This window comes from Telmatherina bonti (assembly GCF_933228915.1).
Source record: "Telmatherina bonti genome assembly, chromosome: 20".
NCBI lineage: Eukaryota > Metazoa > Chordata > Actinopteri > Atheriniformes > Telmatherinidae > Telmatherina > Telmatherina bonti.
Window position 1 is genome coordinate 30,209,574 of NC_136618.1, and position 26,889 is coordinate 30,236,462.

At 46.5% G+C, this 26,889-nt stretch overlaps 1 protein-coding gene across 1 annotated transcript in view; it reads left to right on the forward strand.

Annotated features, from left to right (window-relative positions):
* The window catches only part of LOC306771028 (zinc finger E-box-binding homeobox 1-like), a 52,074-nt gene that overhangs the window by 12,991 nt on the left and 12,194 nt on the right, over positions 1–26,889 (forward strand). The window contains 1 exon segment of the mRNA XM_079260054.1: positions 20,446–20,604. Within this exon segment, the coding sequence (XP_079116180.1) occupies positions 20,446–20,604 (159 nt within the window).

The window sequence follows — 26,889 nt, forward strand, 5'->3', positions numbered from 1 at the left end:
GCTAATGTGGCGGCGGTGCTGCTGCTGAGTGAGTCAGCGGTCATTAGGGCTTACAGACAGCACTCTGCCAGAGGCCACAGGAGCCAGTCAGTCTAATGATGAGGCTGAGGAGGTGCCGCGGACCTGAGTAGCTTGGGGCGTCCTATCCGTCCAAAGAAGCCCCCTATGGCTCCACCCAACAGTGAGATCTTCTTTTTGCTCATTACATGATTGTTAACCCTTAAAACTCAAAGCCTTTGTTGCTATGTTTATTATTTTAATGTAAACAGTCATGTAGAAGCTCAATCCCTTCGATCCCAGTCATCATCCGGACATTCAGCCTCGGCTGTCAGAATATGAAGCTGAAAGAACCGGATCAACCGGATCAGTTAGAGAACCGGATCAACAGATAAAGAAACCTAAAGGTAGAACTTCCAGTATGTTGTTGAAAGAGAGACCAAGACTTTTCTCATCTATTCTCTCAAGTTTTGACTTTCAGGAGAAAAAGTATTGGTATTGACACAAACACATTCCTGTGATAGACTGGTAACCTGTCCAGGTGTACCCTGCCTCTCGCCCAGTGATTACTGGGAGAGACTCCAGCTTCCCCGCGACCAAGGCCGGATTATCCAATGGGAAATATGGGCACAGGCTCAGGGGCCCACACCCACTTGGGGCCCATGTGGGGCCCACGTAGGGCAAACACCAGCAGTTTGGACATGAAACAAAATGTACATAAAAGCCAGATAGTTACACCCATACCAACAGTGTATTGCTATTGGTACCATTGGCTGAAAGATGCTAGATTTGTCATTTCACAGTGTTTCATTCACAATTTTCACAATGTTGCGGTGGGGAAGGGGGCCCCTGGAACACTTTGGGCCCAGAGACCTGTGCACTTTTAATCGGGCCCTGCCCGCGACGCTTAATCGAACTAAGCGGTTCGGAAAATGAATGAATGACTGAATGATACAAACACAGAACAGAAACTATGAGCATGTTTACACTTTTTCCTCAGATTATTTGTTGCTCTTTACTTATTTATGCTGCTATTTTCCTACTATGCTCAGAAAACCAACCCAACTCAGCTGCTTTTTGGCATTACCATGCATCAGAACTGTCTTCTTGGCTTTATTCCGGCCATCGAGGACCTTTTTTCAGATACATTTAACTTTTTGCTCATGTGTTGATCTTTGTCTGTTTCTGACTGGATATTGATTTAAGATCTCTTACAGGAAGTGGCTTCCTCATCAAATTCTGGGTTAAAATAGAGCTCTCTCAGCAAGACACCTGTAATAGTGATCATTTTAATCACAAAATGTGATAAATAATATCCTAATGGTATCATAATGTACATTCATTGTGGATTTACCATTTAGATTCTGAATAAACACATGTGGCAGGATTGTAAACGTGCTGTAAACTTTTGTAGATCACCTAAAGGATAAACTATTCATCACAATTCACCCCACAGAGTTACAGCCTACCATTCCTGAGAAACTCTTGACAATATAAGCGATGGCATTCGGAGCTCTGGTGGAAGGGCTAACTGTGTGAAGACCATCAGATCCAGTCTGGTTCCCCTCTGAAGAGATTGACTGGACAGGAATGTAAACATGGCAGCCATATACACTGCTGTATGTACCACAGAGAACCCCGGAGCACTTTGTCGGGCTGAAAAATGGTCCGGAGCAAGCTGTAATCGAAAATATTTAACCTGGGAGGGCTCAGACTTGTACACGGAGACTTACAAGGACAGCTCAGCATTCCTGCCCCTCCACTCTTTTAACACCTTATCTCAACCTCTCACTCTAAAATAAGATGCACTCACACCATGTCACATGGCAGCAGCCGTCAAGCTCCTCAAATACCCCATGGCTCTAGGAGGCCGGGTGGTGCAGGTACTGGCCCCCCCAACACACACACACACACACACACGATGGCTGATACCTCTCCGTGCTTCCAGGACTGAGTCAGATGCTTTAAGTGGTGGAAATCTGTGTTTCTGCTGCTGTAAAGCTGCTGATCGTTTCACATCCCAGTGCAGGAGAAAAGCATCGTGAAACAAGTGTTTCCCCTGATCCTCCGGGCCTGTTTTGATGTGGTGATGTGACTGTTGAGCACAGGTGCTGCCACCCTGAGTAACTCAGAGCAGGTGGCAGCCACGATGACGCCGTTTGAGGTGGAAGACCTGCAGCAACTTCAGCCGCCTCCCCCCTGAGATCATCCCCTCTCCAGCTTGTAAAGGCACTGCTTCAGCTGTTCCTCCCCTCCTTTCCTTCACCTTTCATTTTCTCCTGAGGCGGATGAAAGGGAAGAGGCCTGCGGAGGCGTGGAACCAGTTTCCCAGTGACAGTGGTCACCGCAGCCTCGTCTCTCCACGCCGAAGTCCAAGCAGCTCATCACTCAACAGCTTCATGATGTTGGTATTCTCCCCAATGTCTTCTTCTAGTCCTCTTCTATGCCTCCAACAGCGGGCACTGGGCCAGAGGTGCTAAACAGCATCTTCACCTGGTGTCTGAGGCTCCTCTCATCCTTTATTCATTCCCATTAAAGGAGCATGAGAGTCGTTCTGCTGCTCCCTGTCCATTAGTGCCTCCAACCCAGTCCCCTGTACAGAACAGAACCAATGAAATATGCATGCAGAGGCTTCCCTCACACCTGTGAGGCTGTAAGAGGATGCAAACGGTACAACTGGGATATAAACAGTCTCATGGGATTGTGTCTTTTCTCTGTGGGTCGTAAAAGTTTGCACAGATCTCTAGTTTGATTCTTTGTTTTTTTTTACCGTTACATCGAGTCTCGTGGTTGTTCAGCTTGTAAAGAGCAAGACGTCTTTATGTGAGGAAGCTTCCTGTTCTCCTGAAATATTTATAATGTGAAACATAATAATACAATATGTGCGCACAGACACCTCCATGCTGAAGCTGGCAGAGCACCAAAACCTCCCCCAGATCAGCCAGCAGGTTCTGTTAGCGTGCACACAGCCGCGGGGAGTTGACGATGAAGACGGGACAGGAGTATTTCTGCTCTGTATATGTGTGTGTATCTGTCTGAGCTCTTTGATGAAGCTTTCTGTGTTGGTTTTTTAGTCTTTTTTGTGGTTGTGTTGGGTGTTATTTCCATACCGAATCTCTTCTTCTTCTTAATTTCATTCAATTCAATTCAACTTTATTTGTGTAGCGCCACTTCACAACAACGTTGTCACAGGACACTTTACATACACATCATTTCAAGCCAATTCATACATTTCCTATAATAGAAACCAACTGATTGCATCTAATCATGACTTCGATCCAATCCTCCACCTGCATGCGGCGACAGTGGGAAGGAAAAAACTCCCCTTTAACAGGAAGAAAACCTCCGGCAGAACCCGGCTCAGGGAGGGCAGCCATCTGCCTCGACTGGTTGGGGTGGAGACGACAGGAAAGACAGATCAACATGTACAACTGCACTTATTCAGGAAGACCTGCGGAAAAAAGGAGAAATAGTTAAAGATGGCAATATTGGCATTTATTTATACATTAATATATTAGAGTAATAGAGCGAGGTACTTCTCAGTGCATCAGGTAACATCCCCATTGCTACAAAAGTAATGGATGGCTAGACTACCCATAACTATAAGAGCAAAGAGCATAACCTGGACAGTTGGGTCCCGTACATGCAGACTCCAACTCAGGAGATGCTCATATCCTAACTATAAGAATCATGGAAAAGGAAGGTTTTCAGCTTAAGCAGTTCTTAAATGACAAACTGCTACAAGGCCTGTTTGTATGATGTTGATCCCAAAATAAACCTGAGAATTCATTTGAGAGTACTACAGATGTGTCAGAGTCATGATACATGTTACTGTCTTGGAGGAAATTCACCTTCAAAGCAGAAACTGTTCTAAAGCAAAGTGAAACCAGAGGACAGCAGCCCAACTCGTCTAGGAATGAGTAAAGTCGTGTATGATGCAAAAGTAGAAGCTAAAAACGTAAATCTAAGCAGTTTTCCAGATGTTTTGATTGAGATGTTACACAGGTAGTTATATCAGGAAGTCATTGGCTGTCGCTGATGATGGATGCCTCTGTCAGTGGTCAGTTATTGAGGGATCCAGAAACACCATGAGGATCCAGAACCAAGTGAAGCCAAAGATGGTTTTATGACAAGAAAGCATGTTTGTAATTACTGAGGAAGTATGGAGTAATATGATGTCAAACATTGGTTAGGCTACTAGAGATGCTGGATGTAAATTTATTCACTAGAGAATTGTGGTACTGGTACTATTATACTCTGTCAAAAATGTTTCAGATGAGCCTGTTTCAAGATAGTTACTGCTGGAAATGTGGCAATGGCACTTCATGTTTTCTGGAAGCGGCCCTTGGTGTATTCTTTTTGCATTGAAGTGATGAAAAAACTGGAAAAATTAACTGAACTACCTATTCCTAAATCACCACAACTGTGTCCACTGGGAGACCAGTAGATCTCCAAAGGTACTGTTTGGACTTGTGTTGGCTGGATCTGTTGTGGCTGCAGGACTAACTCTGAGGAACTGGAAGAATCCCCACAGGCCTCAGGTTGAGTACTGGGTTAAACTCATGATGAAAACCGCATCATCTGAGGCTCTAACTGCTCAGCTAAACAATGTCCAGGTTAAAAACAGGCCACATATGGAGTCATTTTCTGTCGTTTATCACATCACGTGACTTTGCTTCCAATATTTAATACCTTCCGATGTCCCATCTTTCCTGTTAGAATCAGTCAGAATCAGAAAGACTTTTATTGCCATTGTCTTCGAACATTTCACAGACTAGGAACTTGTTTTTCAGTGAAAAGGTTCTAAATAATAAAAATAATAATAAAAACACTGAATAATAATATAAAAGTAGAAATACAGCTATTTTACGACTATTTTACAAATAAGGTAAAGATGTCAAACTATGTTACTGTTCTCTTGATATGTTCTTTGTTCACTTGTTTAGAAAATCAATGAAACTTAAATGACAAAAAAGAGAACATGTTAGTGATCAGCAGATCTTTAACACCTTGTTTGTGTGGTTTTGCTGGAAGAGGAGAAATTCGCAGCGGCTCTTTCGGTTCATGTTTTCCATTTGGATGCTGATGCTTGGTGGAGTCTTGCAGCTGAGTTCCTCCCCACCATGTTGCTGCTTCCTAGTGAGTCCAGAGAATTCACGCTGACCCTCACACAGGGGCTCCGGTGAAGACGAGGGAGGGTAGCTAATGTTGATGCCATGCGGCAGTGCGTGGGGGGGGGTGTAACTGGGTGAGCACCTGTGCTGTAATCCAACAGATACTTCCAGAGGAGCCATTTAAAGTGAGTGCAGGCATTACAGAGAGGTGGATGAGGAGGTCAGGATTTTCCTTTAATCCTCACACGGCTGCTGGCAGAAGAGAGTGATGGGGGCACGGAGGCAGCAAGCTGCTGTAACAGGATGTTTTTGGAGGGTAGGGGGTAGCGGGGGTGGCTGGCACCATGCCACTGTTTACTGAAAGAGAACAGTGGACACTAATTACAGCCTGTTAAAATGTCACAGGGGCTGCGCGGTGAACATAGCTGCAGAGACATTAACACATGGTCACAAAACACCAGAAGACTTCAGAACCGCTCAGCATCCGGTCCGAAAGTCCACTAACATACACAACACGTTACAGTAGCAGCTTCATGGCTGATTTGATGGTGATCTATAATCTGGGAGGCTTTGATGCACCGCCGTGCTTATCAGCCAGCTTCTGTTTGGCCAGGCTGCAAACGGCAGTTTTAACAGGATGACAACGCCGCCGCTTAACCTTTGCTTGTTTTCTGCTCGGCTCTTTTTATTATTGCCGCTGTGTTTTTTTGTTTTTTTCTTTGTTTATGCATGGAAGGATTGACGCTATCGGCTGTGAGTCTGTGTGCAGGCATCTCTCTGCTACCGCAAGCAGAAACGTCAGGATGAAAATGCACTGTTTATCTGGCAGGATTGGTTCTTTGCAGCGCTCTGGTCCCGACACATCAGATGATACTTGTTGGTGTTGAGCACGTAGTGGGAACCGCGGCAGACAGCGGAGGTGTTGGTGGTGACGTGCGCCCCTCACATGGCGCCAGCTGCTTTTATTGGACAATAATGGGAGACTGGCGTGGATGACTTACAGGGACGCACCCGCAACCCTCCATATGGAGCGTTTTACTGCATCTGTGTGGTGTGTTTTCCGGCTTCTTTCAGGGAGAAAACCTGGAGCTGTGTCTTCTGAAAACATGGCTGAAGGGCCGTGTTTATGTGTTGATGTTAACCTCTACAGCATGAGGCCTGTTCTCCTGCCTCCTGTCCAACGTAAAGGAAGTATATCGTCACAGCTACATGGGTTATGACTTTGGTCTTAAACGCGAGCCAAGACGTGCTTCTGTTCTGCTTCCATGGATCTTTTGGAGCAGTGTGAATGCTCATTTGAACTCTGATGCGGACCAGTGTTTATGTGGTTCACCTCGACCACCTGTCGCAGAACGGCATGTCAGATAACTCATCGCCTCTCTGGCTCCTCATACTGGACAGATCCTGGTGAAGGAACACCACAGAAAAAGCAGAAACCCTACCTCTGCTTTACTGTATTGTTGGTAAACGAACCGTTTTGTGTCCTGATCGACCCATCAGCCAGATTTTTTCCTTCTTCCAACATCATTTCAGGGAATATCGTCCCCTAGTGAGGGATTGTTGTAACTGTGTGATGTTGTCCAGGTGCTGTTGTCTGGCTGAGTAAAGTACAGTGTGAAAACAAACCAACCCAAGAGAAGGTGTGTGTGTGTGGTTTTCCCTAACCAACTGAACTGGGTTCCCCAGGTAATCCTGGTGGGAATGTGGCCTCAGTGTGAATTCACCTGTAATACAGTAGAAAAAGTAAAAGATTATTTGCTCCTAAAATAAACCTACATTACGGTCAGTGGAAACCAGTAGACAGCAGCCCAGTTCATCTGGGAATGACCAGTTTAATGTCTGGTGAGGAACTCTTCTACATAGGTCTGGGCGATTAATCGCATTTTAATCTCAGTTACAATCTGAGTTTTCATCGATCATAAAAATAAAAGGGTGTGATTATTTTTCTCTCTGCAGTTTCCTCTCCTGCTGTCTTCAGCTGCTAACCGAGCGTCTCTGGCATTGCAGCGCTGTGCTGTAAACTCCTCCCACAGCCGCTTTGCTTTCATTCAGACACTGTTGCCAACTTGGCGACTTTCTTGCTAAATCTGGAGACTTTTTTTGTTAAAAGCGACAAATCTTTTACTGGAGTTATTAGAGACTTTTCTGGTGTTTTGGCGACTGACTTGAAGGCACATATTGTTCTGCAGTTACTGTAAGGAAGGAGCAGCGGGAGCCTCTCCCGTCCTAAAGCACTCCCAGGCGGCCAGTCTCAGTCGGCTCCGGCTGCAGGTCAATGTAGAATAACTGCAGTAGGTTGTGGAAGTTCACCTAAACATAGTTTATACCATTGTCAGTGACAACTGGCTGCATTATTTTCCTATACATAGTTTGGCGAGTTAAACACTGTAATATCCCTCCGTTGCGGGGCGTTACCATAGCAACGCGTTAACCAGCTGGTTCAGATCAGCCGTCTTTTAACAGGTGAATGAGAGAAACGCGTTGCAGCCTGACAGCCGTTGTTTGGCATAAAACGTACATCCAGGCCAACGTAAAATAGTTCCTATATAAGCGGTAAAAGCGGATTAAACAACTCGGAACCGTGCATTAGACGGTTATAATGCACGACACGGAGTCCAGAACACCACGACGCGCAGCGTTGTTTAAAAATACTGGATAGTTGTGTTAAATAATTGAGATATCAAGTTCAGTCAAAATAATTGAGATAAATTTTTACATATTCGAGCAGCCCTACTTCTACAGTAGAAAACATGAACCTGAGAAGTTTTCCAGGTGTAAAGGTGCAGATAAAGGTGCAGTGAAGGGAAATATCTCATCAGCATCTATGAAAGGTTAGAGTCAGGAGATTGCAGAGCTGGAGCCCATATTCGCCTTAGAGACACCATCAGGATGCAGAAAGAAGTGAATCCAGAGGTAATTTTCTCATAAAGCTGATTGGGTCTGAACTGTGTGTCATTCAGACGTCTGTGGAGCCTTTCAGCTGAGTTTCCCCTCCTTTTGCATGTTTGGATTGGTGCTCTCCTGTCCTGCTCTCATGCTGCCTCCTGTACAGATTGGCATTGGCGAATTATCAAGCTGACTCGTCTGCATGACGACCAGAGCTCAGCCGGACGTTGAACTCAGTTCGGTTAGACAATAAGGCGTCCATTGATGACGTCATCTCCTGGTCAGGTCTCCACGCGGTCTCGGGATGAAGTATTCAGCTAATGGACTAACAGTATTAGTTGATGAGATTAACCTAGACACGCACCGCCATCACATTACTGCAGTGCTGCATTAAGCAACACGCTTACTGTCCTGTTGTTATGTCAGCTGCTGTAAGTTCATTATTTCTTCTTCATCAAGATGGCGCAGGCCAAGACGCGCTCATATGCACCCGACTCAGCTGACTGACTGCTTGGTCACATTAGTTTCAGTCACATGCCAGCTTCCTCTGGAAGAGTCCCGTCCTGTTCCTCCGTCTGTCCGGCAGGTAGTGGAAGTGTCGTGTCAGCTCTGTGATAGCCCCTTCAGCTTCCTCTTTCTACCCCCCAGGCTGTGTTGTGGAAAACGAAGACATTTATGTGAATCATTAATCCCGTAGCGATGAGGAGAAATGTTTAAATAAGACAAACAGCCGGAGTGTGCTTCCTCTCTCGGTGCACGTCCGCCGTGAACACCTGGGAGAAGCAGCTGTAGGTGGTGATTACAGCTCAGAGAGTCCAGAATAAGCTCTCCTCCTCCCCGCCTGATCCCTTGCTCTCTTCTCTCCTTCTCAGCCGCCCTCTTCCAGCCTCCTTCTCTCTGAATCACTCCATCATGCAAGAAGGAGGACAGACGGACACAGTGGTGTTAAACTGCCTCGGTTTTCTGTGTGTGTTTAAAGTGTGTGTCGTCATGTATGTAAAGTGTCGGCCCGGCTCATCAGTATGGAGAACGTTGAATTCAGCTCTCACAGGATGAATAATGTTAGCTGAACGTTGCTCCATATGACCACCCTTGTCTCCACCCAGCACCAGTCTGTGTGTGCATGTGTGTGTGTGTGTGTGTGTGTGTGTGTGTGTGTTTACTGTGCTAAAACTTCCATCAATCACACACCCAGGACCTTTCAACAAGCTCCACACACACGCTGCTGCTGAGTTTATTAAAAGGCAAAGTGTTATCACCGACCTGTCTGACAACATCTGCATACAGCTGAGCTCCAACCACACACACACACATATTTACATACGTGTGTGTGTGCTTAGGGAGCTTAATAGTAAGAAGTGACGATAAGAAGAGCTGGTCCTGGTTTTTGGGAATCACCACTGTAGATCTGCAGAGTCAGACCCCTGGTGGGACTTTGGTTCTGAACCTTGGATCTCCATCTGTAAAACTGTCAGGTTCTCGAGGTTTTCCATCCTGCAACACACCAGATGAAGAATGTCTCGTTCCCAGGCCTCTGGGTGACGGGATTCAGCTGTGTGATCCAGATGTGTTGGGGAAGGGATGCATCTAAAAGCTGTAGGATTGTAGATCTAAGTACTGGTACAGATCAAATCCCCCAGATTAACCCTTCAAGTTGGAAAATACAAGTCAGGTTCACTAGTCTAAAACATTTGTTTCGCCGACTCGAGAACCAATCAGAACCCTCTCATCCAGGGGTGTCCATCTCTGGTCCTCGAGGGACACAATCCAGCAGGTTGTCCATGTTTCCCTGCTAAGAGACAGAGTTAAATGTCTGGATCATTGTGGAGAACCTCATAGGCTCTTTGAGTCAGGTGTGCTGGAGCAGGAATACATAAAAAGAAAAGGGGCAGCCCTCAAGGACCGGTTCTGGACACCCCTGCTTTTATCTCTAACCAGTAACAGAGAGTGGAGAGAGCCAGATTCCCAGCTTCCACAACCAGTCTACACATCGTAAAGTACCCAAACGGCCATGTGACCGTTGCCTAAAGGGGAGCCGGTTTGTGGAAACTCAGAGGTTTTCTGGACAGAAACGTGTCACTGCTGCTGACTAATGCTACGAAGGTTTCTTTAAGGTTGTATTTATCCATAAACCATAAACTCTGTGATTGGTTAGGGATCAGAGAGAGGTGACTGGTTGTTGAAGAGGTGTGTAAAACGTTGGGAAACGTTGTGTTCTTGCAGAATGAAGTCGTATTCGTGGTGGTTCAGGTTACAAAGCCTGTCGTAGCTTCATAAGGAACAGGAAGGCTGGTGTTCAGGGTCATGTGCAGCTCAGTGGAAATTCCCGCAGAGCAGCAGGGAACTCACACACTCTGCTCTGTGTGGCCCAGGATGGCCTCCGTACCACCAGGCTCTTCCTCAGCCCCGACACACCCCGCTGGGATGAGCTGTTTAACGGCTGACGTGCGCAGAAGAAGAATCCCAGAAAACATCTGGGCGTTCGGTGATGTCACACGGGACGTCCCGAGAGTCCGCTCCAGTGATCGCAGTGTGCTCTGGTAACGAACGTCCCACCCTGTTGGCTGTTCTGGGTGTGAACCCCGCACTGGCCTCCACGTTGGAGCCTCAGGGAGGAGAAAGCAGCGTCCGAGAGGAGCTGGACGGACTGGAAACACCGCCGTCTGAAAGTAGCAGGGTGGCATGAATATCTGAGCCAGTATACTAAATGAGATCAGCTCCTCTTCTGTCTGACTGGTTTCTGAGGAGGAGCAGCTCGTTTGGGGACTGGTTGGTTTCCAGTCCTGCTGATGGTGGAGGGGACTGGTTGGTTGGGCTGAGACGGCATGAGACGATTTAATTCGATTCGATTTTTGGGTGCCGATTCGATTTAAATTGCGATTCTCACAATTCTTCAATATTGTTGATTTTTGTAGGTTAAAAGCAAAAAAAAACATGTATAAAACTTTCTTTTTGGTCGTCATTTTTCTTGATTCCAATGGGAAAACCAACACCAGACCATCATTCTGCTGTCATAATGCCCTAGATTACTAGTTAAAAGATCAATAAAAACAATAAAAATGACAAAAAATTTGTAATGTATGTTAATTTATTTGAAAAAAAAATCGATTTTTTTGTTCAAGATAATCGATTTTAAAATTGTGAAGCAAAAAAATCCTGATTTTCAATTTTTCAATTCGGTTTTCCCGCCCCTACTGGCTGAACTGGTTGGACTGTCCATATGTCCCAGTAGCATCCCAGAAGACAAACCTATCCACACACACTGCGACGTGCACACACGCCTGGTTTAGCAGCATGTCCACCATCGTGGTCATTTAGCAGCAGGGTAATGGTGTGAGCAGCACTGGTTGACCGCTCTTCGGCTGGAGTTATCCTGAGGGAGACAAGGGGCGAAGTGGGGCGGGGCGTAACTTTTCCTGATCACACAGGAAAAGCCACTTAGCCTGAGGAAAAAGGAAAGGACACTGAGGGGGGGGGGGGGGGGGAGGGTGCTGGTGGAGGACTTAGGTGACAAAAGAGCTTTTGTGGATGTAAGTTTACAGTGTTAACCCCTTTCTCTCCCACTTCACATGAACAAGAAAAGCAGTGTGACACTGAGCCTGGGGCGGTGTGTGTGTGTGTGTGTGTGTGTGTGTGTGTGTGTGTGTGTGTGTGTGTGTGTGTGTGTGTGTGTTGGTAGGTGTGCAGGACGTCTGGCCTCTGGAGTCTTGTGACAGAGCTGACATTCTGCAAACTGGTGAGTGGTCAGTTGTTGTCCATATGACCCAGTCAGACCATCGCTTCCCGTTGACCTGCTGATGAAACCAAAGACCAGCCCCTCCCCCCTCCCCCGCCTCTTTCTGGGTGATTTCTGCCCCCAAAACTCAGACGTCTGTCAGGCGGCGCCGCCAACACCTGACCTTTCCTGAGGCGCTCACACCAACACCAACGTTACCCCGTTTCATCACTCTGTAAAGTTTCCTCCCTGCTGTCACTTGCTGGTTGTCTGTACCTTCCACCCCCCCCCCCACCGCCACCGCCACCGCGGCGTCCTCTCGCAGCCTCCATCTCCTGGCCGTCCTCTCACTCAGCCTCCCTGACAGTCGTGATACTCCCCCCCCCGAGGCAGCCGTCAGTTCAGATGAGCATCGTACGTGACAAGCCAGCTTTGTCTTTTTAAGCCATTAGCGGTTCTTCTCCTCCCACCTTTGCCATCATTCCCCTCCACCGTTTATCTTCCCTGCCCTCTTTATGTGCACGTCTGGGTGTGCACGTCTCTGCTGACTGGCGGCCGCCGTATTAATCTGCATAACAAACACATTCTTTGACCGGGGAAGACTGAACGTGTGAGGGTGCTGAACAAGGTTTACACGCAGGTACACAGGATTTAATGGGACTTTCCAGTTGGAGGATTGTTTATCCTTGTTTCTTCCTCCCTCTCTGCCTCCCTCCCTCCCCCTTTCATAGGCTAGTGCAATTCTCCCTGCTCAGTACTCCCCCACAGTAAATTGTCAGACCTAATACAGGCAGGAATGTCCAGTCACCTGCTCCTAAAATGCTGCAGCCCTGTGCTACACTAACCTAATATAGACGTGCACTGCACAACCTGGTTGGATAACAACGTTATTGCTCATTGCATATATTTAAACACACACACACACACACACACACACAACTCTGTCCCTGCTTGGCTGTTCATCCACAGTCCTGCAGGGTGGAAAACTGAGTCATGTTATGTAATTATGAATGATTTCTGGTTTTATTTATGGATGGAGATGGAGACGTTGCTGCATAGATCAGGCAGCCACTTGTTGATGACAAACCTGCTGACAGTGCAGGTGGAAATGTGGTCAATGTGACGCTGCTGATCTTATCGCCCTGTGAAATTTAACACGGAATTTAATTTTATTCAAGGTGTCATCAGAGAGCAGTTGAGTAAATTAAAGTATTTAAACAAACAGATGTACAACTTGGTGTGTACAATTAGTTTGGTTTAATAATAATAATTTATTTTAAGTAGTATTTTAATCAATAATTCACAAAAAGGTTCAAAGCATTTCAGTAAGAGCTGAAAATAGTGAGGACAGACGGATTAAATGCTCATTTTCCAACCATAAAAGCCTGAAAAGTCTCTAAAATATTCTCTAAAGTTTTATTTCTTCTTCTTGTTTCTCTGTTATGTTGTAACGAATGAACCTGAGGTATGTGGGAAAGATAAAAATGCAAGTTTATATGTAGGTGTATGATGTATATGTATGAAGAGAGTATGAATATGTAGAAAGGCGTATGACCACCTATAAACGTATATATATGTCATTGCTTTGTCTCTGTGAGTGTATGTGGATCACCGTGGGTGTGTATATGTGTATGTATGGATGTATTTATGCGGATGTGTACATGTCTATTTATTCCTTTTTGCATTTAGTAAAAAGAAGAAGAAGAAAAGAAAACTGACTATTTAAGGGATTATTTTAACAACTGCAAGGAAGAAAATATTATAATTGTAAAAGTATGAAAACATCAGTATCACTTCCTCCTGCTTCTTTTCAGACTCGATAATGACTCTATCTATCATTCTATCTATCTATCTGTCTATCATTTTATCTATCTATCTATCTATCTATCTATCTGTCTATCTATCTATCTATCATTTTATCTATCTATCTATCTATCTATCTATCTGTCTATCATTCTATCTACTGATTTTTCTATCTATCTACCTACATACCTACATATAATCCACCTCTCCCCATCCGCTACATCTTATATCCAGAAAAGGCCTGTTGTTGTTTACTGAAGGTTAAAATGAATGATCTTTAAGTGATTTTGGCCGTAATGTAACAGCTCTGAAGTCATATGAACATCTGAAACTGTATTTATGGTGATTATTGTCGTCGTTGAGGTTAAAGCCAACTGAGGCGGCTGCTGCAGCGTATAGAGGTCGGTGCTCCGGCGTTGCTGTAGCAGGAACCACGTTCTCTTCAAGCTCCAGCTGCAAAGCAGCTGAAAGAACAAAGTGTGTTCATCCGCTAACCTCAGTAATGTGAACTTGAACTCACCATGTGTATCAAAACTGAAAAGATTGTGTTAAACATCACCTGAAATATGTGTTGGATCGGATTACAGCAAACTAAGATGGTTCCAGATATTTGGACCCTGTCACTCATCTTTTCTCTCTGGCAACACGTTTCTGTTGGTTTGTTTCGGAGCAGAGCCGGCTTGTTAGGTCTGAAAGCGTGAGCGCCTTCAGGCAGTCTCTGTGATAAAATGTCACATCTCAACACAAAGTGGAGAAGCAGCTTTCAGACGGCGTCAGGCTGGATGGAGGCTGACAGCAGAGGTGACAGGGTTGTTTTATCCATCCCACCACGCTCCGACCAGATCTGACGGATTCCAACGCCATGCTAACCGGGTGTGTGCTCGCTCCTCTTCCTGCTGTTGCACACGTGTTACACGCTGACGGAGAGGAAACAAGTGTTTACCCAGGTGTTGGCCAAATATTGGTGTTGATTTTTGTTGTGTATTTTTGCTGTTGGGGCTTATTGACAGCGCAGAGGAAGAGCTCAGCTGACATACGGCAGCATGCAGGACTGATTGGTTGATATTGACGAAGAGGGAACACAGTGACGGAACAAAACAAGAAGAAAAAAGAAAGGAAGGTGCTTACCGGAAGCGTGATTGCAGGTTTTCTGGCTTCACCACAATTGACAGCAGATGTTTCCTGTCCTCACCTCCTTCCCTCCCCCCTCGGCTCACCCCCGGCTCCGGCACCCCTTCCTTCAGTCTCACCTGCTGGTGGTGCATGAGGCGGAGGAGAGGGAGGGAGGATCTTTGGACCTGGAGCCGCATGTTTTGGGAGTATTCCGCAGATATTGTGTGAGCGCCTCAACCACAGAGAGCTTTCGGCTTTCCCAGCATGTCTGCCAGGAGCTTCACACACAGACCACACACTCTCACTTAGGTGTACCCATGTTATTACCGTGGATGGGCTGTCTCACCTCCAGAATAAACAAGGGTTGGTAATAGTGTAAACTCAGTGGAGAGTGTGTGTGTGGTGTTCAGTCATCCTCTGATCCCTGCTAGCCCACCTGGCCTTATTTAGAAGAGTGTGGTTCATCCGAAAGCTCATTATCCTGGACAGATACACCATCAGCAGCCTCTCTGATTGGTCAAAGGACAGAGCTCAGAACAAGCATCCTCTACCTCCGTTCCCTTTACTCACTGACACCCACAGACTTCCTTTACACCCCCGAGTATCATCATGCAGATTTAGAGAACAATCGCTTCCATTAGCATTAGCGCTGTTATGAAAAGTGCTCATCAGATGGCAGATGAGTGACCTGCCGAGCCTCATTAGCCCACATCGCTGAGACCTTGATCAGCACCATTAAGAAGACAAGAGCTCATTGCCTTCGGGCTCAGCTCTGAAGTGATTCTCGCAGAGGAGCAGCGCCGCTCTGCAGGTCGTCCCGCCGTGTAATCCGAACCACTTGTTTGCGTATTAGCCCAGGTGAACTCTGCACCTAAGAATATCAGGGGAGTGTTTTACACCTCCGGCAGTTGCGGTGCAAGTAAATGGAGAAAATGAGTAATTGTCCGGTCTGCCTGGTGCTATTTTTACTGATGCTTCTGCTTTTTGACTTCCCATTCAGATGAGTAAGAGTCAGCTGGTGTTGCTAGGGGAGATTATGGAACTGTGTGTGTTTTGCTTTAGGTATCGGAAGTGTTTCCCAGCTGTAACCGTGTTAAACCTGTTAAACATAACTACAACTAAACCGAGTCTCCACTCAGGACCGCTGTGAACAAGCTCGCCATAAAAATCCCCGAATCCTTTGTTTTGTTATCGGCACTTGAGCTGACCTTCCTGACTCTGTGGGAGGAAGGCCCATGTTTTAACAAAACCAGCAGCGTTTACCTCAGCACTGAATGAGGCGCCTCACCTTGAGACGCATACTTGAGGTTTTGAATGGCATGGCTTTGTTTTACTCTGGTTTAGAGTTGGGTTTTCTATAGCTGTTGACTTCCCTGAGAAAACGGCATTGCAGAGCCACAAGGGCAGACTCAGTGACGGCAGAGTCTGTCGTCCTGGAGGATGCCTGTGGTAGTTTAACCGCTGTCTGCCTGGCCCTGAGCTCAGGATGAGATAAGTGGCGTACCTCAATGGAGGGAGCCGGTACCAAGGCTAAATATAGAGCCAGAGGAGAGGTAGAAGGGCAAACAGAGTCGCTGCTGCTTGTGATGAGTCAGTGTGTCTGATGAAAGGCAGAGCGACAGCACAGCTCACAATGTGTCAGTAAGTTACCTGAAATTAGCAGGAAGCGAGCGCCACCTTTGATCTGTCTCTGTAAGAGCCAAACTCGGAGAAAACTGTTTTGGTTGGACATTCCAGACATTCCTCCTAAACGTTCTGGTACAGGAATGTCAGCTCCAGCATAGCAGGTACGGATTTTAGGTTTCTTACCGATGTCCTCGCCGGTAATGAATCAAGGTGAAGGCTCACCGCAGACGTTGTGTTTGTTCACTGCGTCCAAACCTAAACATCACTTACTCAGACGTACACTCACACCTCGAGGGCCTCAGAGCACACCGATAGTCCAATCCCAGTGAGACTGGGATATTACCATCCCTATCTGGCAGGGCTCAGAGTGGGAAAGTGTTGGGTATGTGTACAGCGCTTTAGTCAACTGTGTTGTTTTAAAGCGCACTATAAATAAAGTTGGAATTGGAAAGCACAGATTGTTACATTCCTCAAACAAATCATCAGGATTGCTGTGTAAGGATTGACGATAGTTTAGTTTTTTACTTGTAGTTACACTCTGTTTAGTTGTAGTTTAGTTGTAGTTACACCCCGGCATTACACAAGGTGATGCCCCAGTGGAGTAGCGCTGGACCTGTTTTGGGATCGACCCAACGAGACACCATTCCTGTGCTGGTAATGGATACAGCCTGGCAGGTGCTGGGAGTCCTGCAGGCTTATTTAAGATCGGCTGACACGGACGGTCTGGCACTGTCTTTCAAAAGGCCAGGACAGAGGGACGCTGAGGGTGGAGGCGTCCACAGCGTGTGCAGGTTAGATTTGTAGGTAGAAAGCGTTTTAACCAGTGTGTGTGTGTGTGTGTGTGTGTGTGTGGACAGCGCTGTGGTATTTTTTCAGGTGTTCAACACATCCCAACTGATGTAGAAAAGCAAACTTTCGGAGCAGAAGTAAGCGCTCCACTTCCTCCACCTACCAGCGCTCTATCTCTCCGAAGCGTAGGCGTCGTCCTCCTGTTGTGTGCTAGCATGCTATCGCTAATGAGGCCAGCTGTCCAAACGCTCAGCCGGCTCGGCCAGAAGGGACTGCAGCCTTTGTTGATGCTAGGTGTTACATCTCCTGCTGGAACACACACTTTGTTTCAACACCACCAAACATTTGGCACAGGAAGGCCACCACCCCCCCCAATCACACACCCCACCTTCTCCTCACCCCCGTCTGCAGCTCCCACTTTTATTGTCCGCGCACCGTTGCCACCTCCCGCCTGCGCACAGCAGCGCATTGATTTTTCTCTCTACAGCTTTATAGTTGATCATTTTCTCCTGACGCTGCTGGCGGAGAGTGTTGCCTTTGTAATCGCTGACCTCAGCTCCACACCTGAGTGGCCGTGGCCCTAAAACAGCCACTCACACTCACCCCATAGCGCCGTCTGTTTCACACTGAAGTGTTGCGCCTTGTTTGGGCTTCTGGACAGGCAATGCATCACCTAGCAGAAAGATAGGGGGACTCAATCGCGTAATGTTGCCTGATTTACCAGTTAGGAGCTAAAATAGGGAGTATTTCTTGTCCAGGAGATGTGCGCCCCCCCCCCAGACAAGTCTGTGTTGGAAATGATGGCGTGGAGTGAAAGAGATAAACTCTGATAGGATGTCACAGCTGCAGCGATGACCCTGCCAGCCATTCAACAAATAACTCTGCTTCTCCCCTCCTTCTGTGCCACCTTTCATCCTTTCCCACCCCCACACCTCCTTCCTCCTGCCTCACCCCCCTCTATATCAACCTGAACCCCGCTCGTCTGCGGATACCGACTGGTTGTAACGACCCGCTCGGAGCTGAGAGACCTCACCGAAACAATTCTCATTGATTGAAACAGAAGCTCGCAGTCCTGCCAGATACGCCTCCTCTCGCAGAAATGTAGAAAACATTCGCAGCCACTTCAGAAAGATCTGGGCGAGTAGGTGGGGAGTGTAAAAAAAGAAGATGTTAAGGTGCTTTGTACTGGCAGTGCATAGTCAGTGCAGGTGGTGTGTTTGTGTGTGTCCTCTGCTGACTGGGCTGCTCTCTCTGGGAATTGATTTGGCCTCTGAGAGGATCTCTAGCTCTGCTGGAGGAGTGTGTGTGAGTGTGTGTGTGTGTGTGAGTGTGTGTAATGGAGAGACACTGGAAATGAAAAGACGACACGTCGGAAACAGGAGCATTTACTCGCTGTAATAACCCAGACTCTCTCTGCTGCACTTCATAACACAAGTGACCAGACCACAGGCTGGTACGCCATAGCTGCATCAGCTGGAACCATCACAGCGGGGGGGGTTGGGGGTTCATTGGTCCACAGGGGGCTTATCTGGAGCATTGGGGTGGTTGCTGAGGCCAGGATGGCCTGGTCCTTTTGGGTGTCGGATTGGGACCTGGGTACAGCGTCCTGCTCGTACCAAGCATAGACCGTAAATGAAAGATAGACGGAGCCTTCGGGGGTTAAAAGTGAAGCCTCTGCGGAAGTGCATAAAACTGCAGTTCCCCCTTCATCCACTAGGGGCTCCAAAACAGAGCAAATCCCCATAGACTCCCATGTTAAAAAGACCAACTTCACAGCAGAAATAAACATGTTTACAGCCTGGTTCAAAAATCCATTTTAGGTTTAATAGGTCAGGTTTACCTTCATGACAACTGTGGGGGGAGTGAATTTTTTTCTAACTCGCCCGTTTAAAAGTAATTTAATCTTGAAATTCAGCATATTTAGGGGCGTGTCCTTTTGATTGACAGGTACCGGATCTCCTGCTTCAAGTAAGAAGAACGTAGAACAACCGCGGTTTTTAGCCGGTTAACAACTTAACTTAGCTTTAGCCCGCTTACCTCCATTAGCTGGTTAGCTCCTGTTAGCTCCGGGTTAGCTCGGTTAGCTCTTAGCTACAGAAAGCTCAAAGTTCGCTCAATGTCAATCATCCACCATGACGCTTACAGTCCCCCTCTCAGCTCCACCTCTTTGCCCATATTTGTATTTTCCGGGTGAAACGACCCCTGTGCCCCTGCCAAGATGGCGGTGATAAGAACCGCCCACCGAGCTTCAATTCAGCTCTTCAGAAACCTACGGGTGACATCACGGCGGCTACGTCCATCTTTTTATATACAGTCTATGGTACCAAGCCGGCCAGAGTCTGATGGGGCTTTCGCTACATGGGAGGGGGGGGTCTCTGGCTGGCGCCATCCGCTGTCGTCTCCGTGGTGAGCTGATTTAGCCCGCCATACCCCCATAAATACATAAGGCAGCATACTTTGCATCTTACCTGCATAAATTAATTAACAGTTGGGTTTTTAATGACGATTTATACCATGACGATGAGGATTAATGATTTTTAAACTAGATAATTTTGATAGCATGAAACTATGAATTATATTAAAAACACACACAATGTTTTTTCTGATGAGTAATAGATAAAGCTGCACATTCAGCCCGAGTCTGGACGTTTCGGCGCAGTTTTGTCAGAACACCTTTGGGTCCTCCTCATCGGCTTCTGATCCGTGGAGGAGGCGTAGTTGTATTTGCGGACATCAGAGCGGAGGGTATTCTGCACAGTAATGTGTATGTTTGTACAATCATCGTGTTGTTGTGTAGCTTTACTACCAGTAGCCACACTTACAGTCTTGTCACTGGTCACTTTTTCTATGTTTTTCGACTTTGCGTCTCCGTCTCCTTTTGCTTCCCCTCTTCCCTTGTGTCCACCTTGTCAGGTCCAGCATTACAACATAACTTTGCAGCATCCAAAACGTTTGTTTTCAGAGCGACTTTGTTCGACACAAGGCAGCCAGACCCTCTTTCTGCCGCCGTGATCCTGGACAGGACAAGTTTAAAAACCCAGAAAACATCAGCTCCTCTCGCTTTAACGGCTTCCATCCTCGTGGAGGTCACTTCAAGTTTCATCCAATCTATTTAAGTTGGCCTGTGCTTTGTTTTAATTGCTGTTCCACCCCCCCTCACTTCCTCCACATGCAGTCCCTTTAATAGTTTTGACATTTAAATGACATAGTACGTATATTTAACCCTGCCAGCTCAAAGCCTCTCACATTCAGTGTAATTAAGAAGCACACACACACACACACACACACACACACACACTGTACAGCTTTTATCACCTTTATAAGATGTCGGCGGCGTCACTCTGCTTTAAAGACTAATTAAACAAAGACTGTCTCATCGTAACCTCCTCTCTTCTGCTGCAGTGACGAACTACAACAATGTGGTGGAGGCGGGCTCAGACTCGGACGACGAGGACAAGCTGCACATCGTGGAGGAGGACAGCAGCCTGGCGGACGGGGCCGACTGCGACAGCACGCTGCCGGACGACGAGCATCACCCGGCCGTGCACGGCTGGGACACAGGTGAGGCTCCCTTCTCCTGACTGCAGGAGCTGAAAGCCGGCATGTCACACAGCGGTGTTTGTCTCATTGTGAAGCGGAGCGTCAGGAAGCGGGTGCTACATGCAGAGGCTTTCTAACTAAAGCAGGAAGCAGGACGTTAAACACAGACAATGCCAACACAGGGAGAGACCTTCAAGTACACAAAACAGCCTCTCATTAAAGTGCCAGCGGTGAGCCTTACAGCACCGGTGGGCATTTCATCAGGGGGCGCCGTGAACTCCTTTTTACCTCAAACCGCCTGGCAGTGACATCAGAGGCGGCTGGTTGCCACGGGAAGCGCTGATGTCATGACCCTCTCTTTTTCAAAACAACCACAGGTGCTGAAGGATGTTGGTCTTTCGACCTGAGCCCAAGGCCTCTGTGATGCATGGTTGTGTGTGTGTGTGTGTGTGTGTGTGTGTGTGCAACAGTAACACACCAAACCTCATCAAATATTCAGCAACAAGCACTTTTACTTGAAGGCTGTTGCAACCTCCACGTTTTTGCTGGATTTTACACAGCAACAGATGTGTTAGGTAGGTAGGTGTGTGTGTGTGTGTGTGTGTGTGTGTGTGTGTGTGTGTGTGTGTGTGTGTGTGTGTGTGGAGGGTGGGGATATTTAGAAGACATAAAATTGTCTGGTGTCGTATCAGTTTTGGTTTAGGGAGGATTTTCTAAAATTCCTCACATATGAGTTTCACTCAGTTTCATCTTTATGGTTTCAGCTGAACACACACACATAAACAGTGTGTGTGTATGTGTGTGTGTGTGTGTGTGTGTACACACTCAGCTGGAGGAAGATTAAAGTGTTGCTGGTGAACATTAAGCGAGTGTTTACCTTCCCGCACGCGTCTTGCGGCGCTGAGCAGCCTGGCAGCCGTCGCTGTGGAGGATCCTGGTCAAACTAGAAGAAAAGCTTTAAAACAAACACGTTTCTCAGACTTTCATCCTCCTCTCTGATGGGTTCGCTCCCCAGAAACGAGTGAGTAGCGTGGCGTGGCCTTGAAAAATGACCACCACCCACTAATTTTCTGCTCAAATGAAAGCCCTGACACCCCTTCTCATGAGACTTCAGAGCTCTTGACGCCTCTCCTTTTCCTTAACTTTCTAACCTCGTGTCGTTTTCTGTTTGTTCCCGCCCGTCTTGGCTCCTCGCTGCCGGCTGCTGTCACTCCTCCTGTATGGTGGAGTAACCCGGCGTTGTGGCGGGAAACTGCAGCACGCCGTTCTCCTGTACATGTACTAAACTACAGCTCAGACAGCATGCGAGTGGAGCTGCAGAACGGCGACGTAATGAAGCCGTGACAGCAGCAGGTTAAAGAGAAGAAACGACTTTATAGCTGAGGTTGTAGGATAAATTTGTCTTTACTGATTATTACGTATCATATCCGTTCCAGGGACAGTTTGGACACCGTGTAAAATGTAAGTAAAACCAGAATGCAACGACTTATAGAGCTCATCAAGTCATATTTTATTCCCAGAACATAAAACCAAATCAGATGAAACTGAGACTTTTTATCATTTCATGGAGAATCTGAGTCTACAGTAGGGCTGGGTAATTAATCGGATTTTAATCTCAACTACGATCTGAGTTTTCATCGATGATAAAAATAAAAGGGTGTGATTGTTTTTCTCTCTGCAGTTTCCTCTCCTGCTGTCTTCAGCTGCTAATCGAGCGTCTCTGGCGTTGCAGCGCTGTGCTGTAAACTCCTCCCACAGCCGCTTTGCTTTCATTCAGACACTGTTGCCAACTTGGCGACTTTCTCACTAAATCTGGTGACTTTTTTTGTTAAAAGCGACAAATCTAGCGACTTTTACTGGAGTTATTAGAGACTTTTCTGGTGTTTTGGTGACTGACTTGAAGGCACATATTGTTCTGCAGTTACTGTAAGGAAGGAGCAGCGGGAGCCTCTCCCGTCCTAAAGCACTCCCAGGCGGCCAGTCTCAGTCGGCTCCGGCTGCAGGTCAATGTAGAATAACTGCAGTAGGTTGTGGAAGTTCACCTAAACATAGTTTATACCATTGTCAGTGACAACTGGCTGCATTATTTTCCTATACATAGTTTGGCGAGTTAAACACTGTAATATCCCTCCGTTACGGGGCGTTACCATAGCAACGCGTTAACCAGCTGGTTCAGATCAGCCATCTTTTAACAGGTGAATGAGAGAAACGCGCTGCAGCCTTACAGCGGTTGTTTGGTATAAAACGTACATCCAGCCCAACGTAAAATAGTTCCTATATAAGCGGTAAAAGCGGATTAAACAACTCGGAACCGTGCATTAGACGGTTATAATGCCCGACACGGAGTCTAGAATACCACGACGCGCAGCGTAGTTTATAAATACTGGATAGTTGTGTTAAATAATCGAGATCTCAATTTCAGTCAAAATAATCGTGATTATAATTTTTGCCATAATCGAGCAGTCCTAGTTTATTGTGAATCTGATGCAGCAACACGTCTGTAAAAAGTCGTTCCAGGATGATGTTTAGCATCATTAGCATCGTTAGCATCTCCTCTCCTTCTAACATCTGGAAACATCTGGGAAGTGATAAGAGCAGCTGCTGGAGTTTCAGGAGAGGAATGTCGTCCCGTTCCGGTCTGATGCAGGATTCCAGCTGCTCTACTGGACCTTGTTGCTGGATTTCTGCTTCCATGATGCTCCAGATGTTTTGTACTGGTGAAACTGGACTGCAGCAGACCAGTTCTCCTGTTCCACCATGCTGCTGGGATGATGCAGGATGTGGTTCAGCATGGTGGAATCTGCAAGGTCTTCCCTGAAAGAGACGTCGTTCTTTCTGGATCGAGTTCACGTTGCTTCTTTGTGCACAGTAAAGATTAACGCCCTGGACGCCCTCTGGAGTCCATGCAGTGATGGGAAAACGTAACCTCACGACACTCCCCATGTATGCGTTGGTTCTGTCGGGGAACTCCAGCTCCCTCCAGCCCATAAGACATGCATGTCAGGTCAATTGATCAAGTAATTTTTAATTATCATCTGCCAAATGACTGTAGAATAACCAATCATGTCTGGTTTTTAATGCCGCGCTGCCTGAACATCTTGTACATTCAGTTTAGACACACAGAGATTCCTCCTGAACGTTTGATATCATACACAGTTACATGTTAGAATGTATAACGTCTTTGTAATTTTATGTCAAGTAACATTTTTTATGTTTTTAGATCCAGTTTTTCTCAGCTTGGTGAATATCTGTCCATCTTTCCATCTGAGCGACTCTGCCTCTCTGAAATGCTCCTTTTATTCCCAGTCATGAATTAACCTGCTTAATCACCTCTGCCAAGGAGGTGGTGTTCTTACCGTCATTTGTCTGTTTGTGTTCAAGATAACTCAAAAAGTTATGGATAGATTTTAATCAGATTTTCAGGATTTATCAGAAATGTGAAAAGGAAGAACTGATTAAATTTTGATGGTGATCCGGATCACCGTTTGGATCCAGGAACTTTTTAGAACTGTGGTCCTTAGCGGAGGTTAACGCTCTCTGAGTGCTTGTCTAGTTGTTAAATGCTCCTCCAGATGTTCCAGATCTCTACCAGTCACTCTTTCAGCCTTTTGTTGCTCCAACTTTTTACTGTTTTATTGTTGCTGCATCAGATTCACAATCAGCTCATATTTTCCATTAAATGATGAAAAGTCTCAGTTTCATCATCTGATATGTTGTTTATGTTCTTCTGGGAGTAAAATATGACCTGATAGACAGGGCCGGATTAAAAGTGCACAGGCTCCTGGGCCCAGAGTGTTCCAGGGGCCCCATTCCACACCATAACATTGTGGAAATTGTGAATGAAACGACATTTCTAACATCTCTCAGTCAGTGGTACCAATAGTAATACACGAGACACTGTGGTGTAACTATCTGGCTTTTATATTCATTTTGTTGCATGTCCAAACTGCTGGTGTTTGCCCTACGTGGGCCCCGAGAGGGCGTGGGCCCCTTTGCTCGTGCCCACAATGCCCATTGGAATAATCTGGCCTTGCTGATAGGATTGTAAATCAGGGCTTTTTTGTCTTTATTACATTCCAACTTTTGAGGTATTTAGGTTGTGTGTTAATAAACTGTATCCTCAGTGTTCCTCTGATATTTAGTGAAGTTTGAAGGTCTCGTGTCCGTTACGGGGACTTTGCAGAGCAGGAAATCTGACTTCCCTGGTTGTTGCTATAAGGCGAGAGACGAGCCACCCCTCTGCACCGGAAAGGACGGCTCTCCAGAGACCAGGGAAGACCATCCAGCAGAGACACTAATGTTTGATAGTGCAAAGCTCCGGATAAGCAAATCACCCCAGACGTGGAAATACCCCACATCTCTCCTCCTGTTTCCCACCTGCTGATTTCAGATTATCTACGTCGTTTTCTGACAGTTGTGTAATTTTTGATTTTTTTCCCAGAACTTGACCTTTGATATGCGTCTCCTCTGCAAGATAAAAACTCTGAACTGGTGTGGATGCACGACCGCAGGAAGCAGTGAGGTCAGAGGTTGTCCAGGGCAGGAAGTGCATCGTGGGACGCTGCTGTATCATGTTGCAGAGATGTTGGCAGAGAAGGATGAGAAAGAGAAGAGGAAAGAGTGGGTGGTCCGCTGTATTTGTTGTAATATGCACTGTAGTTGCAATAAATAAAGATCTGAAGCGCAGCAGAAAACATCACGACGCCGGAGTTCAGGAGCTCGGTGAACCGATTCTGCGCGTGTGCAGCGGTGCGTTCACTTCCCTGCGTCAGCACATAAGTGTCCTGTGTGATGTTTCATGTCTGGGCGAGCAGTCTGATAAGACAGAGCCACCTCAGCAGAGGCTGTGAACCCTCCCGGCTCTGCTGTGAACTGAAAGAGAGACAAACACACATTGGGAAAACAACAGTATTTATGTCACACACTCCCAAACGGGACTCTGCCCTGCACACACACACACACACACACACACACACACCCGGCGTTCAGTCGCCTAGAGGTGAGACTGTGTGTGTGGATGCTGAGGAAAAGTCAGCCTGATCAGCACTTCCACACACACAACTTGGGATTTTTCTCATCATACAGAGCTGTGAAACGATACATGCCGCCTAGATATAATGCCACCCCTCTTTCCCCCGGAGTGGTTGTACGAAGCGACTTCAACGGCGCTTTTGACTGCTCATCCAGCAGCTCGGAAACGAACCTAAGAGTGGAACGTGTTGGACGTAACAGAACATCTCTGGTCAAACATGGTGGTGGTAGTGAGATGGTCAGTGTGCTCGATCGCTGCTCTCTACCAGTAAATCCTGAAGGAGAATGGAACTTTTTCAGATCTCTGCTCCAACATGGCATCTCCATGATGAACAGATTTCCTCTCTCCAGCCACAAGGTTTATTTCAATCCCAGTTACAGTGAAGGGGAACACTGGTGAGACTCGCTGGGATGTGTCTCGTACGTCCTAAACACAGCTGTTCTGTTATTTCTGTATTTAATGAACCATCTTAATGTTAGATTTTTGTTTATTTAGAAAACTTTTCTCACATTTTTTATAACTAGACTCCATATTTAGGCCACAGAGACAGTTTGACTGGTAGACAAATCTGACGACAGGACCAGAGTGGAAAAACAATGTGGAATGTAATTCATTTTTATTTATTCTTACATGTATCAGGACTTATTTATTCTTTTTTTTCATAAAATAGATAGAATATATTTTCCTCCCACTGTCCATAGACATGCATGTTAGGTTAATTGGGTACTCTAAATTGTCCGTAGGTGTGAATGTGAGCGTGTATGGTTGTTTGTCTCAGTGTGTCCTTGCCATGGACTGGCGAGCTGTCCAGGGTGTACCCCGCCTTTCGCCCAAAGCCAGCTGGGATAGGCTCCAGCTTCCCCGCCACCCTTCATTGGATTAAGTGGTTAGGTAAATGAATGAATGAATGAATATTTTCGGAACAAAGATTCAGAAGTACATCTGAAACCACCTGTTCATGCTCCCCACAGCCTTCATTTGGAAATAAACTGATATAACGTGTAAATATCAGTACATGTTCTCTGTGAAGTATAAATGAAGACGGTACACAGCTAAACTCTTCAGCCTTGCCTTCAAGGTTGGTTCTTCTATCTGAATTCCTGTTTGAGCTCTAAACTTCTATCAGATCGTAAGACTGTGCGCGAGCATCGTTTCTGCTTCTGATAGACGGTTCATGAGAAATCTCCAAAAACAGCCAGTTTGGAAGCATCTGTTCTCCAAGTCCCCCCGTTTAGAGACCTCAGCTTCTAAGAGGTAAAGCCCAAGCCCACTTC